This window comes from Staurois parvus, unplaced genomic scaffold, assembly GCF_062004578.1.
Source record: "Staurois parvus isolate SC_StPar_1 unplaced genomic scaffold, SC_StPar_1.0 ptg000230l, whole genome shotgun sequence".
Lineage (NCBI taxonomy): Eukaryota > Metazoa > Chordata > Amphibia > Anura > Ranidae > Staurois > Staurois parvus.
The window spans coordinates 889,377-908,670 of NW_028318026.1; the positions used below are offsets into that span (position 1 = coordinate 889,377).

At 40.3% G+C, this 19,294-nt stretch overlaps 1 protein-coding gene across 5 annotated transcripts in view; it reads left to right on the forward strand.

Moving 5' to 3' along the window:
• The window catches only part of TRIQK (triple QxxK/R motif containing), a 211,048-nt gene that overhangs the window by 130,235 nt on the left and 61,519 nt on the right, over positions 1–19,294 (forward strand). For all 5 annotated transcript variants that reach the window (XM_089679672.1, XM_089679670.1, XM_089679671.1 and 2 more), the window contains one exon: positions 3,100–3,185. In XM_089679672.1, coding sequence (XP_089535798.1) covers positions 3,100–3,185 — 86 coding nt within the window. The remainder of the gene's footprint in view (positions 1–3,099; positions 3,186–19,294) is intronic.

Below are 19,294 nucleotides of genomic sequence, written 5' to 3' on the forward strand. Positions count from 1 at the left end.
TTACTAGTATAAAAAATAAATAACTAAAAATTCCAATATATATACCACCATTTGTAGACGCTATAACTTTGACGTAAACCAGACATGCAGCTGAATACATTTTGGCCTAAATTTGTGATGAAAGTTTATATATTTGTTTTTTTTATTGGATATGTTTTATAGTAAAAAGTCAAAATATATATATATTTTTTTTTTTTTCAAAATTGTTAGTCTTTTTTGTTTATAGCACAAAAAATAATCACAGAGGTGATCAAATACCACTGAAAGAAAGCTCTTTTTGTGGGGAAAAAAATTACATACATTTCATTTATGTACAGCATTGCATGATCGCGCAATTGTCAGTTAAAGTAACAAAGCGCAGTATCACAAAAAATGGCCTGGTCAAGAAGGCGGGTAAATCTTCTGGATGGCAAGAGGTTAAAGGGTAACTTCACTTCCATGGAAAAAAAATTTGCAAATAAAAAAAAAAAATAGCATTTACAATTGCAACTCAAGTCATATTGCTTTACATTTTCTTCTTCTGATTGTTCCCCGATGAATGAGTTTTTAGTTAGATGTGCTTGACCCCTTGGACAGATGTTACAGAGTAGTTCTTAGTTTATCCAGCTGAAGTGGATTATCAAAATGTTGCTGTCTGTTTAGCAAGAGTTTTCAGTTTGCATAGTGCAGTATCTGATGAGAATTCTTTTTCCTGATGGATTCTGTTTGGATGCCATGGCTACTACAATTTACACTTAGGATTTTGTTACTTGCAATGGTTTTCTTGTTTTCCAAATAGTAGGCTATACATTTTTTGGTGGTGAGCGTGTGCTGGAAAATGCAAATAGAAATTATTCATGTAGTTGTTTTTAGTCCAAGCTGATATCCATTCTTTTGCAAATACTTTAAGGCTCCATGCACGCTAGCTGACAGCTGATGAGTCATCAGTTTTTTAGGATGCGGGCGACCCACTATTCACTTCTTAACGCAGACACAATGCCGTCAAAAAACATGAATATTGAGCGTTTTTTCATCCAGCGTTTTTTTGTCCTTTTTAAAGCTCCTATTGAGCCTAAAACACTGTTTGTTTTTATTACAGCCAGGCTTTCTACCATAGGTTCTTTTACAGGGGAGAGGCTGGCAATGTTGCAAAAAAAACCCAAAAAACTATTTAATTAAAGTAATGAATGTGGCCAGCAGTAGGCTGAATTCAACTGATCATATGAACCGACTATGAACTTGGATGGTTGGACTTGCCAGTTTCTAAAAGGCAAAACTATCTTTCGAGTTCTCTGTATTTCATGTGCTCAGTTCAGCCAAGTGATTAAACAAGGTTTTCTAAAATCAATTGCATTTCCCACAAAACAGTTGGCTGGGCTGGAAGCAAAAATAGCCAGATCAAGAGATGGTTATATTGTGTATATAGCCAACTTAAGAATTCTTATAAAATCTATTTCATAGCAAAAACGATAGATGATAACAAAGTTGTCCATCCTCATTGAGACCATCAGACCTGTCTGGTGAATTGCAATTTTTCTTCAGATTCAGTGCACTCCCAGCGAAATGTTCTTTGCCATGTTTGTAAAGAAAAGGAACAGTGCAGATTTCCATCACATTTTTTTCTACAGGCTACACACTTAATCTGTGTAATTTATACACTAACATAGCCTGATTGTTGGCAGCTAAGCTGGCTCATCATATTTGCATATATATCAGAAGGTATAATAGATTATAACTGACCATATCCTGGCTTTCATAGCGGTGACAGCAGGAAAACACGTGCATGTTTTTACTGTTAAGTGCATTGTTTTTTAAAGCAATTCTTCTAGTTGAACTAAAATTAAAGTGATTGTAAACCCTTACATATACTGAATGAAGTGCCTGGCCTCAGATGATACAAGAGATAAAACAAATTATCCTACATAGGTTGCACCTGTTTATCTGTAGCCATTTGTCCTGAAAAGCCTTCTCAAACAGGATTTTTCACAGAAGCATTAAGGCACACACTAAAGAGCTCAGTGAGGAAAGCTCTGAGAGCTCATTGGAGGAGAGGGACCCCACCCCCCTTCCACACAGCACACAGGAAAGATGCAGAGATGATGAGATCAATAACAGGTTGTGTGCTGGAGCTCCCTTCCCAGTCACCTTTTTATCTCTTTAACTCAGGAAGGTCTGTCAGAAATGACTTATGCAGATAGCAGAGGAACTAGACAACAGAGAGAAATTATACTCAGTGCTTTGGATTAAGACAGCTAAACACTATAGATGTGCTTTGTTAATATTTAATGTCAGAGGTTTATAGCGACTTTAAACTCTCCGATAAATATTCCCTGATCTACAAGACCATATCCTGAGTTGTTGTGTGGAATATGAATAATTTTTCATATTCCCCAAAATGCGCCTTTTTGACCTTAGAAGCCCAAGTGCCGTGCCTGTACCCCTCGCTTGATGTGTCCATATGTAATTGTGCATGTCCAATGACATGGACATTCCATGATGCCTTGCTTTCTTCCTGTGGACTCCAAGCTGTACACGTTGGCTCTGTTGTGTGTCAGGACAAAGTAAAAAGGTTAAAAATGCTACAAAAGAATAGGAAATGGCAACACCACCTGAACAAGTGGGGGTTAAGCTAGACTTTTAAAAAATTTATTTTTAGGTTTACATACACTGTAACACCACAGATTGGTGACTGATGACTTGTATTGGCACATAAAAAAAAACACATGTAGTTATGTGGAATGTAATCATGCTTCACAATGGTAGTAGATGTTGCTAGGGCCAGTCTGGAATCTTACAGATGGGTATTCCAGCCCACACAGTACTAACCAATTGAAATGAAAGCATTTTGAATTTTGGTACCCACCCACAATGTTGTCGCCAGATGACAACCAGCATTGCTCCCTGATAGAACCACTTTATTGCCCTAGAATTCACTACATTAATGTATGTATTTTCTTACTATACTTGGCGAGAAATCTGTACTAACGAGTTTGTATATCTGTTTGCTGCAGCAAAACTTTAACTTTATGTTTTTTTTAATAATAATACAAAAATCAATAATGCTAAAATAATTACGAGTATACATTTCTCCATCAATAATTCATCCTTTTTCTACTTTAGGAAGACAAGACTACAAGAAAAACAAGCCTGTATTAAAAGCAACAAGACTAAAAGCAGAAGCCAAGAAAACAGCAATAGGGATTAAGGTAGACATGTATTTGATGGCTCACATTAACTTTCACTGCATGTCTACTTCCCTTTTCCCCCAGGATGTGCTGTGTGAATATTGATTTCTGAGAGAGATTGCTTATGACACTTCAAACTCAGAGTAGAATGGCTGCCTCTAAAATATTTATCATCTACTGCTTTACTTAAGGCATCGATTAACCCTCTAACTGCTTCTTATTATAGGTTTTAAAGGTCTGCCAATAAAACAGAATTTTGGTTAAATGCAGCCTACAGATATAAGAAGTTTGAGTTATACAAAACAAAATTTAAAAGGAACATGCCAAGATAGAAACATGATAGCTGCTATTGTAGATATGTTTTTAAAAGGTGAAGGCTCCAGGGCTGAATCTTGCTTTACTACTTCATGAATCAGTGGTCTGGATCAAGTGTGTGCTCTGACACATTGCTGCAGATGTGTAATTATTCTAGATCAGTGACTCATCTAGTGTTGAAACAAGGACAACCTTGGACCTTGCATCTTTCGGACTTCAGTTGGTACCTGTATTTTTATCTTGGGAGCCTCCTTTTAGGAGTTATGGTGAAGAGATGGATTAGATGAAGGATTTGATTATAAAGACAAGAAATTATTACATTGAAAGGTAAGGTACACCAACTGAGCACGGTATGTGCAATGTGATCTTCCACACGTTTGGCCATACATACATCTGGATTATTCTGACAGAACATGATGATTAGATCTAGATTATTTAAGAGACAGTTAAAAGGGGTGTATGATGGACACATACAGTAGCTGATACCTTCATACTATGAACAGATACACACTCTATCTTTTTGACATCTGAACTGTAGGTGTTCACCATCCTTGGGAGTTGATTTTATTCCATAGATGAACCCATTAACAGACATATTTGGTCTAAAATGTAGCCAACTGTGTGATAATCAGCCCTGGGGTGAACTCATATTGGCTATTTGAATAAAAGGCACTAAACTACATATCCTTCAGGAGATTGAGTTAGCTGATAAGATTTGAATGGAAAATCCTTTGCTGAGCACTTCTGTGACTACGTTGTTTCGTTGAATTTGGGGAAATATGGCACAAACCCTGCACATGTGGGGTTAAACCGTACACACCGTTTTAAGCAAACCGAGGACATCACACTGTTGGATTAGTCCGCACCTACTTTGATAAAATCCCAATTTTAGTTTTGCTAATTTTTTTTCCCAAACTAATTACTTCTTTCTGAGGTAGGATGGTTTGTTTTACAATCACCAGAGACTAGTTCATAAAAAATACACCAAATATGTCCGTGCTTGTTTTCAGAATTGTTCATCTGTCCTGGTTCTTGTTTATCAAAGCCAAATCTGACACATTCCACGCAAAACCCCAAAAATGGACTGGACAAAATTATTGGCAACCTCGATATTGGTACTCCTTGGAAAAAATAACTGAAATCAATTGCTTTCTCTAACCATCAATGAGTTTTTTATACCTCTCTACTGAAATATTTGGACCACTCTTCTTTCGACAACTGCTCTAGGTCTCTCAGATTGGAAGGTTTCCTTTTCCCAACTGCTCTTTTGAGATCTCTCCACAGGTGTTCTATGGGATTGAGATCTGGTCTCCTTGCTGGCCAGTTCAGTACTCTCCAGCGCTTCATCTGAAACCATTTTTGGGTGCTTTGACATGTGCTTTGGGTCATTGTCCTTCTGTAAGACTCATGACCTCTGACAGAGACCCAACTTTCCGACCCCGGGCCCTACATTGCACCCTGAAGCATCAAAGCAACCCCAAAACATCAGCAAACCTGCACCATGTTTGACTGTAGGGACTGTATTCTTTGCTTTAAAGGTCTCATTTATTTTTCTGAAAACAGTAGAATAATGGAATTCAACAAATAGCTGTAATTTTGCTTTGTCTGTCCACAGCACATTCTCCCAAAAGGATCTTTGCTTCCTCAGGTACGTTTTGGCAAACTCCAATCTGGCTTTTTCATGTTTCTGTGTCAGCAATGAGGTCCTCCTGGGACTCCTACGATAGCATCCCTTTTCATTCAGATTGCAACGTATAGTGCAAGCTGACACAGTTGTACCTGGTGCCTGAAGGTTAGCTTGAATTTGTCTGGAAGTTGATCGAGGTTCTTTATCCACCATCGAACAATCCTTCATTGCAAGTGCTTCGCTTTTTTCACACATGAACCAGCTAAGAATGCAGTTATCCCCAAGAGCTGCCACATGCGTTGTTTTATGCACCAACTGACTCAAATACATGCGTGGTAGCTAGGTAGGAGGAATATCTGAGAGATAACGGAGCAAATGTGGTAGTGTGGGTCCATGAAGCTTAGTCCCTTCCCAGACCCCCAGACCTGAGGAGCACATGGGGTATCCTGAGGAGAAGGTAGACTGGGTACATCAGTTAAAACAACATCCCAGAAGTATAACATTTGGAAATAACAGCAATAATAAATTCAAGGAGAATACTTATCAGCTTTATATGTGATGTAAAAATCACAGTGGATAAGGAACCTGTCTGCAGAGAAGGCTATGTTCAGTGAAATCTAGAACAATTGTTAGAAGCAGAGAATCTGGGGCGCTACGGCGAGTCCTTCCTAGGACGTCTTTGTTCTGAGGAGCGAGAGGTAGAGATGCGTGGAGTGTGGTGTGCAGGGACCTCCATATTGAGGGATTGCAGGTAGGTTGCTGCTTCCGCCAGCTCTTGAAATGATAGCTGGTCTCCAGAAGGAGAGCATAGGCGAAGAGTAGCAAGGTAGGCCAAGGTGAATTTAATTTGCTTCTGGAAAGGTGCAGAGCAGATATCTTGAAAAGCCTTGCGCCTGCGGGAGACCTTCAGAGAGTAATCGGCAAAGAGGAGTTTATGGCTATCAATCATTAATGATCGAGTTTGGTGATATTTTGCAGAATAGCAGATTTATCTGCATAGTTGAGGTATTTCACAATGATCGGACGTGGTGAGGGGCAATCAGTGGTGTATGCCCCTATAAGGCGAGCCCGTTCCACCATGCTAAATGCAGATATCCCCAAAGCCTCAGGGATGCGTGATGCACAAAAATCAACCAGGGAGGACGATTTGTAAGATTCTGGGAGACCTACAATACCCTAGAGCATTTTTTCAGGTCATCTAGTTTCTGCCACAGTGCTTGGTGGGATTTGTCTTGGTCATAGATTAATGATTGGATGTGGATCAGCTCATCCTGCACAGTAGAAATTCTAATTTCCGCTTCATTCAAGCAGTTGGAGTGGTCCTCTGTTCTTTTCTGAAGTGTGCTATGCCATTTTGCATGGCTTTTTTCACTGCTGCCATGATGGTGGGGGAGAAGAGAGCCGACACAACCTGTGCTATACGCTTGTCATTGGCCCCCTCAATGATTGCGGGCAAGAAGAGAGGTTGCGTTGAGCAGTGTGACAGTCAGCAGCACCCGCCATGTTGGATTCTGGGGCCACCACAGGAGGATCAAGCTGGTGGGGAGCAGGCTGGGCTCGGGACGCACCTTTCTCCAGGAACCTGTCCATTAAGTTGTCCCCTTGCTGTTGTCTGTGTTGCCAAGCTGATTTGACTTCCACTTGCAGGCTTGGGAGGATGTTTTGAGGGCGCTCAGTGGGGAGCTGTGTGGGAAAGCTGCTAGCTCATATGGTGCTGGAACCAGAAGCAATCCTTTTGTTGCAATCTTTGATCAAGTTTTTCTTTTACGTCCACATCCAAGGAGATTAGCTATAGTGCTATGGGCTGTAAACTTCTTGGCAATGTTGCGCACAGTGGACACATAAACATTAAGCTCTGTTAATTGATGCAGGTCAGTTTAATTACAAATTACAGGAGCATCACAAACTTGGAATGCAATTATTTCTTACAATTTTGAGAAGGTGCCAATAATTTTGTCCAGTCCATTTTTGAGGTTTTGCATGGAATGTGTCAATTTGGCTTTTTGTTTCTCCGCTTGTTTGTGTCATACCAATTCAAACAAAAGAAATAAACATGAGAATGCCTAAACATTTGTAATTGCAACAATTTTCTGGGCGAAGTGGTGCATAATCTTGACAGAAATGCAGGGGTGCTGTTATTTTGGCCATGACTGTACTTGTTTGTTAAGATTGTTTTTGAATCCTAATAATAATATAACAAAGGATACATTATCCAATATATGATTATGATTAATATTATCATTGTCATCATCATTTTCTTTGTCATCTTACTAGCTTTATTTTTTATGTAGCAACTAATACTTGTACATAGGCTCCCGTACAGTGAGATGATTTCAGAGTGGAAATAAACCTAGTTGTGGTGTAGGAGCTCTTGCCATAATGTTCATTTACACATTGCATATTCGCACATGGTGGTAGAAGTACCTTCTAGACTACTCTCCTCCATCACTGACAGGTCCACCCTTTCTGCTGTCATCTCTTGTGTTACTTTTTCTGGACTGCCAACTTCTTACTTTGGCCATTGGGTGGCAAATGATGATGATGATGATGTAACTCTTGTGCATGCGTATTGGAGTTACATCCTTCTGGCACCAGGTCCATTCTGCTGGTAATGTGCTGGAAGTGCACAACACATGATGTAGGCAGTAAAAAGGAGGAGTTTTTATACTCAATCTCAACCAAACAATTTTACCTCCTACATGGATTAATACTTTTATTACCTGGATGCCCTTTTAAAATGGCAACAAGAGTCATTCCTTGTTTCCCAAGTTCCCTTTTGAAAGAGCAGCTAAGATTGCTTCTCGCTGCAACTTTGTGTTTAGTTTTATCACTCTCATCTGACTGTTACCCAGTGACCCTAATCACTGCAAGAGAAATATTGCAAGAGCCAGTTAAATGGCCTTAGCAAAAGAATTTTTTTTTTCCTATTGTATAGTATGGACTGGGTTTTGAAGTAAGCTAGTGTTTCACGTGGATTACTAGTTTTCTATATGCCTTACAGGTGACCTGTGTTTATCCAGTGTAGAAAAACGCAGGTCACATAGTGTGAACAACCCCCAAGAGTTCAATGCCTTTAACCTATGACTGAGTTCATTCAGAGTTCAATGACCGTTCCATTTGACCTGCAGATGGGCTTGTTCAGAATTCAATTGCAGTTGCATTTGACCTGCAGTTGAGTTTCTTCTAAGCAGCATCAACCCGTTTCAAGCTGCTTTCAAATTTCTATTGCTGTGTATAGGGAAAACAGAAATTCTGATGCAAAAAGCCCATTGACACTGTCCACTAAAGCCTAACTTTAGTCTCCCTTTAGGCTGCCTTCTCCCCTTAAAGGCCCCCTGTACTGTATTTAAGCTATTTATTTAATACCCTTTCTGAAGTCTTTAGGCCGGTCACATGACACTGCAGAGTCCACTTCCTTTTCTCTGGGCTTGGGTAATTTTCTCTGTTTTAATATATTGTGAATTAAGGTCACCATGGTGACTACCTGTCATAGTTGTCATTAAACCAGAAAGACTGAAGGCATCTTGTGGTCAAAAGAGGTACTGAGTAGGACTTATCCAGATAGATCATAAATTGAAGGTGTATTTCCACGCCTAGGATATACTACTGCCAACAGCAGTAATGAATAGCTGTATGTAGTTGTAGGCCGGTTTATGCTGCTGTTTGTTTAAACCCATGCATTCATAGCCATATGGCTCTATAGAATCCTTTCTTAACTAGGGTTCCTCCAGAGTTTGGTAGGGGTTCATAAACAATGAGCAATATCTGCCTCTTAGATAATTTCCCACTGCCACCAATGATATTTTTAGCTATTTGTAAGGAGGGATTCTTCCCAATGACCACAAATGTAAGAAGCATTATTTCCAGTAACCATCCCACTAATGTACCATGAGCTGTAAATAGAGTAATTATTAGCAGGGGTTCCCTAAGACTGGAAAGTTATTTAAACAGTTCCTCCATGTTAAAAAGGTTGCTTTTGAGGCAAACTACAAGGGTCCAGAGTTGTATGCATGTGTGAGTTCACGCAGGTAGCAGTACAGGACAGTTCTGTATTATGGGCGACTGCAATTTATGTTATATGGCCTCACGCACCCATGTGCATTAGGAAATTGTCCATGTACAGATAACAGTCTTGGTGCTTGCACCCATAGGTCTGCCGTTCCAGCTACCATAATTTTATAATGACAGGTTTCCTTTGTTAGATTATATTATTATTATTAGATTATTATTATTATTATACAGGATTTATATAGCGACAACGGTTTGCTCAGCACTTTACATTATAGTGGGAGACAGTACAGTAACAATACAGTTCGATACAAGAGGGATTTGAGGGCCCTGCTCCTTGGAGCTTACAATCTAGGAGGGCGGGGTGAATGGTACAGTAGGTAGTCACTGTGGGGGATGGAGTGGTTGGAAGAGTAGAGGATTCCAGAATTAGCAGAGGGCAGGATAGGCTTCCCTGAAGAGAAAGGTTTTCAGTGATCGCCGAAAGGCAAGTAGAGTAGGTGATAATCTGATAGATTGGGGTAGGGAGTTCCAGAGGATGGGCGACACCCTGGAGAAGTCTTGGAGACGAGCACGGGAGGAGCGGAGTGTACGGTTTGGGTGATATTTAGAGATAAGATCGGTTATGTAAGTTGGGGCAGTGTTGTGGATGGCTTTATATGTCATTGTTAGAGTTTTGAATTTTATCCATTGGGCAACTGGGAGCCAGTGGAGGGATTGGCAGAGAGGGGAGGCAGATATGGAACAGTTAGTGAGTTGGATGAGTCTGGCACGAGCGTTCATGATAGACTGGAGGGGGGATAGTCTACAATGAGGTAGGCCAATGAGGAGGAAGTTACAGTAGTCGAGGCGTGATATGACAAGGGAGTAAATAAGTTGCTTAGTGGTTTCTGGGGTTAGGAACGGTCATATCTTGGAGATGTTGCGGAGGTGAAGTCTACAAGATTTAGACAGCGATTGGATTTGGGGCTGGAAGGACAGATGGGAGTCTAGGATTACACCTAGTACCCTGGCATGAGGGGAGGGACTGATGATTGTATTATTGATCTTGATGGAGAAGTCAGGGGAGGGGGCACGGGCTGGGGGGAATACTAAGAGCTCAGTTTTGGAAAGATTAAGTTTGAGGAAGTGGAATGACATCCATGCCGATATGTCACTTAGTAGGTTAGTATTGCGAGAGGAGACTGAAGGGGTGAGGTGGGGGGTAGAAAGATAGATTTGAGATGGTACTTAAAGCCATGGGAGTTTATCAAGTGATGAGGTATAGATGGAGAAGAGAAGGGGCCCAAGGACGGAACCTTGAGGGACTCCTACAGAAAGAGGAAGTGGAGAGGAGGAGGCCAAGTTATAGGTAACGCTGAAGGAGCACTGCGATAGGTAGGAGGAGAACCAGGAGAGAGCAGAGTCTCTGAGACCAAGAAAGTGGAGTTTTTTGAGGAGGAAGGGATGGTCAGCCGTATCAAAAGCCACAGAGAGTTCAAGTAGTAAGAGTACGGAGTAGTGGCCATTGGTTTTAGCTGTTAGTAGATCATTAGTGAGTTTTAGTAGGGCAGTTTCAGTGGAGTGTAGTGAGTGAAAGCCAGACTGTAAAGGATCAAGAAGATTGTTGTCAGTGAGGTAGGAGCTCAGGCGATTGTAGACTAAGCGTTCTAGGAGTTTAGAGGTAAATGGCAGCAGCGAGATGGGTGTTAAGTTGTTCAGGATGGTGGGGTCCAGGGAGGGCTTTTCAGGTATGGGAGTGATGTGTGCATGCTTTAGAGGGGAAGGGAAGGCAACATTGGAGAGGGAGAGATTGAAGATGTGAGTGAGGGAACATAGGATGGAAGAAGAGGGTGACCGTAGTAGTTGTGAGGGGACAGGATCCAGGGGGCAGGTAGTGAGACGGGCTTCTGAGAAAACCTTAGTGACCTCTTCAGTAGTAGCAAGGTCAAAAGAGGAAAGTGTTGAGGGAGGTTTAGTATAAGGTATGCTAAGTGGGATGGATGTCTGTGCAGTGGCGATGCCCCTACGAATTGCATCAATCTTGTTTTTGAAATGATTTGCAATCTCGTGAGCAGTGAGTGAGGTACTGGGTGGAGGTGGAGAAAGTAGAGAGTTAAAAGTACAGAAGAGACGGCGAGGACTGGATGACAAGCTATTGATGAGAGTGACAAAGTAGGCTTGTTTGGCAGCATGGAGGGAGGAATTGTATGTTAAGAAAGCAGATTTATATAAGGTGAATGCTTGGTAAGGTTTGGTTTTACACCACAATCGCTCCAGCGCACGACTATGTCGCTTAAGATTTCTGGTGTCCTCACTCTGCCACGGTTGTAATGTTCGGAGCCTGATGCTTCGTGTTTGAGGAGCAAGTGAGTCTAATGTGGATGAAAGTGAACTGTTGTAGACAGCAGTGGCCAAGTCAGGGCAGGACAGGGGAGAGATTCTGTCATAGAGTTGGTCAGTTGCAGAGTGAAAAGGAGCAGGGTTGCAGTTGTGAAGGTTTCTGCAGGTAATTGTTGCTTGGAGGGATAAGTGTTTGAAGATGAGGACACTGTGATGGTGATGAGATTGTGATCAGAGAGAGGAAAGGGGGCGTTTGTGAGGTTGTAGGAAGTGCAAAGATGGGAAAAAAACAAGGTCTAATGTATTCCCATCAGAGTGAGTGGAGGACTGTATACATTGTGCTAATGCAAAAGATGAGGTTATGTTGAAGAGTTGGGATGTAGCCGGGTGGTTGACATTAATGGGGATGTTAAAATCTCCGAGAATGATAGCGGGTAGTTCGGAGGAGAGAAAATAGGGTAGCCAGGTGGAGAAATCATCAAGAAAGCGGGACACCGGTCCAGGAGGCCGATAGATCACTGCAATCCTCAGAGAAATGGGAGAAAACAGCCGAATGCAGTGAGTCTCGAAAGAAGAGAAGGATAGAGAGGGAGGGTTAGGGAGGACTTGAAAGGTGCTCAGTGGGGATAGAAATAGTGGAGGACCAGGGTTTTGGGAGATATCCCCCGAGGTTAGAAGAAGAAGAAGGGTGAGGAAAGTAACATGGGAGCGGGATGTACACAAGTGTACAAGCCTTCCAGGCCTGGTGTTTGGGTCAGCAGGATATATATTTATGTGGATATATTTATATTTGCCTGATGTTCGGCTTGAAATAATTGGTAAGCAGTGATGGTCTTTTCTTGACCAGCACATAAAAATGAAACTGGCAGCAAATTTTCTGGACGAACACTGTCTACAAGTGTACATGTTTTATTTAGAAAAAAAGATATTAAAATATGTTAAAACAGAAGCGCTTTTCCCTTGTATGTGGCAGATGAAAAATCAATTTTTACAAGTTCTAGCTAATAGGAAATGCCAAGGTATTACTACCAAGCTGTACCAGCTGCTCAGCCTCCAGATGATGGATTTGGGTCTCTTCCAGTATTTGCTATTCTAATCATGAAACAGTGTTTTTTTTTTCCCCTCTTCCTCCTGCTCCTGACTGCAGACCTTGATCAGGCACTGCTATGCGATGTAGCATGTTTTCACAACATAATCTCTGCAGTTAGTGCCGTGTGTCAGTTTTTAATGAGGAAAAGGAAATTGCCTTTTTGTTCAAAGATGTATCATTAACCTATGTTTTTTTTCTTGTTTCTTTCATTTTAATTTGGTTTGATGGTCTCTCTTTTTGTATTATTTCCGGCTTTATTTTACACTCCTGAGCTTTTTCCCAAAACAGTTTAAAGGCAAACTATTGTTTTTTTAACTTTTATTTTGCTGGTGTATATACGAATTCCATTTGTAAATCGAACAGAGTCCACCACCTACAAAAAAACTATTGGACATTAATACAGCTGAGCTCCAGGTGTACGACTAAATACGCAAATTATTTCATTAGTTTTACTTTGTCCATCCAGTCCTGAGATTTACACAGCACAAATGTGTCTCATAGCAGGAGGAGGAAGGGGGCTGATATTGCCCTGCTGCAGTTTTACTTACTGGTCTCTTCCCTGCCCCCAGACTGTGACTGAACAGTGAAAAGAAGCAGCAGAAGACACGAGCTCATCTCTCTATCACTTTTTCACCTTCTATCAGCAAGCACTTCAGCACCGGATTGGCTCCTTGTACTGCCTCTTCCTCCCCTTTTCTAAGCTCTACTTACTGGGGTCTGCAAGAGGCTGATACCAAGTCAACTTACGATGCTTACACTGCTTGTATTACAGAGCTACATTCAGTTGTGCCCTATCTGCTTTAAATTGGACAATGGGTTAGCTTCATTACAGATAAAGCAGTTATATATGCCATTTTTTTTTACCTGGAATCCCTTCTTAATGGCCACAAGAAAATATCAAACACCAACTTTTTTTAAGTTTATATCTTTTTAACCTGATATTGTATATCAGTTTTTTTTACGTAAACAATAATTGTTTTTCATAGTAACATTGATATTACATCAAAGCATTTTCAGAGCAGTATGGAATATTTAATGAATCCATACAGCAAAAAAGACCTGTTTAGAGATGGGAAGGCCTGGAAAAAGTGGGAAAAAAACTGGGGGTTTTTTTAGTTGTTTTTTTTTTCAACGATGTGTTTTTGTTTTTTGTTTTTTTTTTCTGGAAAATTTGAAGAAAAAAAAGAATGTGTGGAATATTTGTTCTTTTACAATGATAAATAATATATGAATGACATGGTATTCAAACTACTGTATATAACATGAATGCCTTAATGAAAGATTTCTGAGACTGTATGTAAAGTCCTAAATTATTGCAAGTTCTCTTAGCTGAAAAGAAGCAAATCCTGGAATACAATTCAAGTACTTCAAACTTCTCAGTGCAGTTCTCAAACAAGAGAAATATGCATATCCGCCACTAGGAGACTGCAGGGGAAAGGCTCCAGTTTAGTTTGCTTGTAAGCTCCATCTTGTACCTCCTACAGTTGGGTGATTGTTGGGATACAGTAGATGATAGTTTCTGTCCTCTGTCCTTAATTGACCAGTAAGAGGGTGAATTTGTCTGACAAATTAGTTTATCTTTTTAACCTTTAAATGATTCCTATTAATGTTCTCCACCACCAAAGCATAATGTTTACCTATAGTCTGGTCAGTAAATTGTTTTTTCTTTTCCTTCTCTCAGTAAAATGGTGAGACCAACATCTGGAGTGTAGAAACATTTCCACAGTGCAGTTTCTGCTGAGAGCAAAGCTGTAATTTGCAAATATTGTGAACATTATTTTCCAAATGCTACAAGGATAACAAAACACATCTTTGTATGCCAAAGGTACCTTAAAAACATTAAAATACAGGAATGAAATGCTAAGGATCATACTGAAAGTGTAAGTAGCTTTTCCATCCAGATTTCTCATTCCAGAAATATTTTCTGCTGTTTCTGGATCATCACAAAGTGTTTCTTCATCAGCAGCATCTTCAAGGATGCAGATCACGGCCTCCCAAAAATACATTATCAATAACTGAAAATTATGTGTTGACAGGAAGCTTTTAAATTATTACGAGGGAAAGGGGGGTGGTTACCTGTTCTCGTGTATAGTTGAAATGTTCTTAACTTATACAGTCCTTGTTATTCCATCTGTAATAAAAAATACAATTTTAAAAAGCAAGTTTAGTTTAGTTACTGAATAAGCTGTACTTTTTATTTCAAGCATAATACTTTTGTATACACTGCATTTCATATTCCCAGTGTAACCAAAATTTTCAATTTGTAAACCTACTCCACATTGATTTTTTTTCTTTATTTTGCCAAAATTTCCATTTTTTTATGGAATAAAACATTTCTGGATACTTTAAATTTCTGTCACAAGGCTCACATTGATTGAAACCTTGGACCAAGCAGCCTCATAAGAGTCATTACTTTGATACTTTCACTTGCATGTTTAAGTTTTAGCTTGAGCTACTTAGCGGTACAGACAACCGGCTTTTAATAAAGAGGTACTAAGCAGGCTTTCATTGACATTTCAGACTGAGCTACCTGACAAAAGATGAGTAGCCTGTATTTGTAAATTTCAGTTTGCACTCTGTAAGAAATTTAATCGCAATTATAAAATCTAGCCATGTGTGACCTTAGGAAAAAACAAAAATAGTTTAACTTGACATACAGTGCTGCACCCACAATTAGTATGAACCGCAATCCTGAATAGAGTTAAGTGACATCCCAATGTGGAAATAAGACATCTGTGAAATCCTTCACCACTTTGCACTCACCAGAACTAAAGTAAAACAGGCTTGTAGTAAAGCTCCTCCAAGGTATGTATATCTCCTCCTCTCAGGGCTGATACATGGTCTTCAGTAATGTGTCCTAAAAAAGGAGAGCTCACCACACAGAGCGCAAGATGGAGGTTCATAGTGTAGTATATATTATTATTATTATTACATCGCGTTTATATAGCGCCAAAGGGTTTGCTCAGCGCTGTACAATAGGGGGACAATACATGGCACAGTACAACAAAAACAGACAGCGTACGAGGGGTAAGAGGGCCCTACTCTTTCAAGCTTACAATCTAGGAGGGAGGGGGTAGTGGAACAATAGGAAGTGGCTGAGGGGAGTGAAGTGGCTGAGGGGAATGAAGTGGCTGAGGGGGATGAAGTGGTGGGAGGAATGAGGGAGAATGGCCGTTAGGTGAGGGTGGGGTAGGCTTCCCTGAAGAGATGGGTTTTGAGGGAGCGCCTGAATGTGGGGAGGGAAGGCAACAGTCGGATGGATTGGGGCAGTGAGTTCCAGAGGATAGGGGAGGACCTGGAGAAGTCCTGCAGTCGTGCATGGGAGGAGGAGACCAGGGAGCAGGATAGAAGGAGGTCCTGTGAGGAGCGAAGGGTACGGGTAGGGTGGTAATTGGGGATATATTAAAATTTGTTACAAACAAATACACTCCACGTGCAATAAAAAAACTGCGGCCCCACTTACAAAAATGGCCACCGGACCAAAAACATGGAAAGGAGAATGTCACCAGCACACCAAGGATCACCAATATGGGTCCAAATTTTTTAATGAACGATCACATAGATACAGAAAGGCAATGTTTCAGAGTCTCACAGGACCCCTTCATCAGGCATGTGATGTCATGGTGACATTCTCCCTTGCTGATTCTGTTCGGCTCCAGCCGGCAGTCGCTGCAACACCCACTTATACACACAGCCATTTTTAATGTAGGAACATGTGCAGTTGGATTGTATACTTGCATTCTGGACCAAAAACATGGACTCAACGGTGTGATGTCAGCACATTGGCTCCTCCTCCCTTTTTTTCTCTTAGCACTCACTTTATACAGTTTGTTTTTGTTTAACAATACTTATACTTTTACTGCCTTGTTGAGTTTTAAAATAATAATAATAAGTAATCACACTAAATCCCAGATTTCTGTATAAGCACACTTCACCCCTACCCTTAGAGGTGTACAAATATAAACAATAATATGCTCAGTGATAAAAATGATAATAATAATAAACCTCTCCTCCAATCTGTGAGTATAATAAAGTCCCAAGGGTAAATCAAAAATCCAAAATCAAATAAAAAAAATTTTTTTGCAAAAATCAAATATCCCTTTAAAAATAAATCCAAGTGTCCAAAATTTGGTTAAATCCTCAGCCTCTTGCAGCAACTTGGTTTACCTCAAAAACAAAAACATAAAAACCACAGTGCATTATCCTTAATAAATAAAATTGCATAAAAATCATCCAGTGATATTTCACCCAAGTGAAAAAAAGTGTAAACAACAAACACATGTGCAAATACACAATGTGTAGTGAAAAGCCGTGCAAGTGAATCACTCTCTTTTGTGCTCAAAAACACACGCCACAGAGTACACTTCTACTGAAGTAAGGAGTAAATACCCTTACCAATATTTAAATATAACTTTATGCCTTAGTAACAATCCCCAAGAAGACTGTATGATGGGATGAGTTTTTTTCTGCCAGTATCCTCAAATTTCACTTCAACCTCATAGCACCATGTGGATCCATCGCCACTAGTGTTTCAGACCAGTCTCCACCATATCCGCCATCCAGATACCCATGTATGAAACAAAGAATAGTGTAATACCGCCACACACTCAAATAGAGGGAAGTGACGTTATTTATTAAGGATAATGCACTATGTGGTTTTTATGTTTTTGTTTTTGAGGTAAACCAAGTTGCTGCAAGAGGCTGAGGATTTAACCAAATTTTGGACACTTGGATTTATTTTTAAAGGGATATTTGATTTTTGCAAAAAAAAATTTTTATTTGATTTTGGATTTTTGATTTACCCTTGGGACTTTATTATACTCACAGATTGGAGGAGAGGTTTATTATTATTATCATTTTTATCACTGAGCATATTATTGTTTATATTGAGTTTTAAAATAGTTTAAACAAAAATGTTCTGTAGTTCCAATTTTAGATCTGTAAATGAAAACTATTGAAAATGTGGCCTTGGTTTCTGCAGTTGTGAAGAATGCTAATATGCAGATCTGATATCTTAAACCATGTGTGCCCAACCTGTGGCCCTCCAGTTGTTGCAGAACTACAAGTCCCATCATGCCTCTGCCTTTGGGAGTCATACTTTTAACTGTCAGGCTTGCAATGCCTCATAGGACTTGTAGTTCTGCAACAGCTGGAGGGCCACAGGTTGAGCAACCATGTTCTAAATCATATACCCAGAATTCTTAGTTGACTAGGTCAGATCTGCTACAAGAGTATTGGGAGTTAGTGTCCTCTTCTCCATAGCTGCAAGATATAGCAAAGGAAGAAAAGCTCCTGCACCTTCATTGGTTTGATTGTTCTGTTCATGGTTCATGATCTGCTGTGCTATGACATGTAAAAGATCAAGGTGTGGGTAGCTGAATGGGTAAGTATTCTTTCTTTTTTTTTTTTTCTTTGTTTCTTTCTTAAAGTGGTTCTAAGTGCAGAATTATTTTACCCTAATGCATTCTCTGCATTAAGGTAAAATAAACTCCCCCCCCCTCCAGCCCCCTTATACTTTCTTGAGCCAAATCTCAATGCAGCAATGTGCATGGGAGCAGAGGCATTCTCGTCTCTCTTCCTCCTCATTGGCTCAAATAGAGCTGGTGGAGGCACTGGCCGCCACTGCTGTCAATCATAGCCAGTGTTATGGACACACAGCTGACTTGGGAGCAAGCAACTGCTTGCTATAGGGGCACTTGACGGGGGGGGAGCCCGGAGCATCAGTGGGGAAACTGAGAAAAGAAGGATCGGGGCTGCCCTGTGTAAAAGCATTGCATAGAGTAGAGAAGTACGATGACATGTTTGTTACATTCTAATAATAAGATTTAAACTTTCACAATCGTTTTAAGTTAAATTATGATTTATCTTGCATAGTTATATTGCAACCAGCTTGAACCAATGTAGACATATCTCATACCTGATCGATCCCTGTAGAAGCTGGAGACAACTTTATTAGTCACCACTTGAATACAAGGCAATCTTTGATTGGACAAAGTGGAGATCTCGACATCTCCGTCTTGACTCTCCACCTCTTCCAATTAGAGAACACCTTGAATTTATTGAAAAAAAAAAAGATATTCTCTTAATAGTGGCGTTGCTGAGTGAGAGGCCCCAACCCCTGTGGTACTATATAGAAGGGAAATCACTTGGCATGGGTCCCAGACTACTGCTACTATCACTGTAATAGCAGTGACTACTATAGTGCTTGCAACTTCCACAGAGATCATTTGGGTATTAAATGCATAATTAAAATTGGTTCAAAATGGGCCTGCAAGAAAAATCATACCTAAACTTCAGCTTTCAATTGCTAAAAAGTTTTTTCTAAACTGGTTTAATTCATACATATTTATTTATTTCAGGTACTTACATAGCGCCGTCAATTTTCCGCAGCGCTTTACACATATATATTGCACATCAGTCCCTAACCCTCAAGGGGTGTACAATCTAAGGTCCATAACTTACATTCATACATACAGATATTAGAGCCAATTTAGACAGGATCCAATTAACCTACCAGCATGTCTTTGCAGTGTGGGAGGAAACCGGAGTACCCGGAGGAAACCCACGCAGGCACTGGGAGATCATGCAAACTCCAGGCAGGTGGTGCCGTGGCTGGGATTCAAACCAATGACCCTAGTACTGCCAGGCGGAAGTGCTAACCATTTAGCCACTGTGCTGTCCATATGTCTAGAAAACATAGAGAAGACATGCACTATATTGCCAAAACTATTGGAACACCTAACACCTGCCTTTACACGCACATGAACT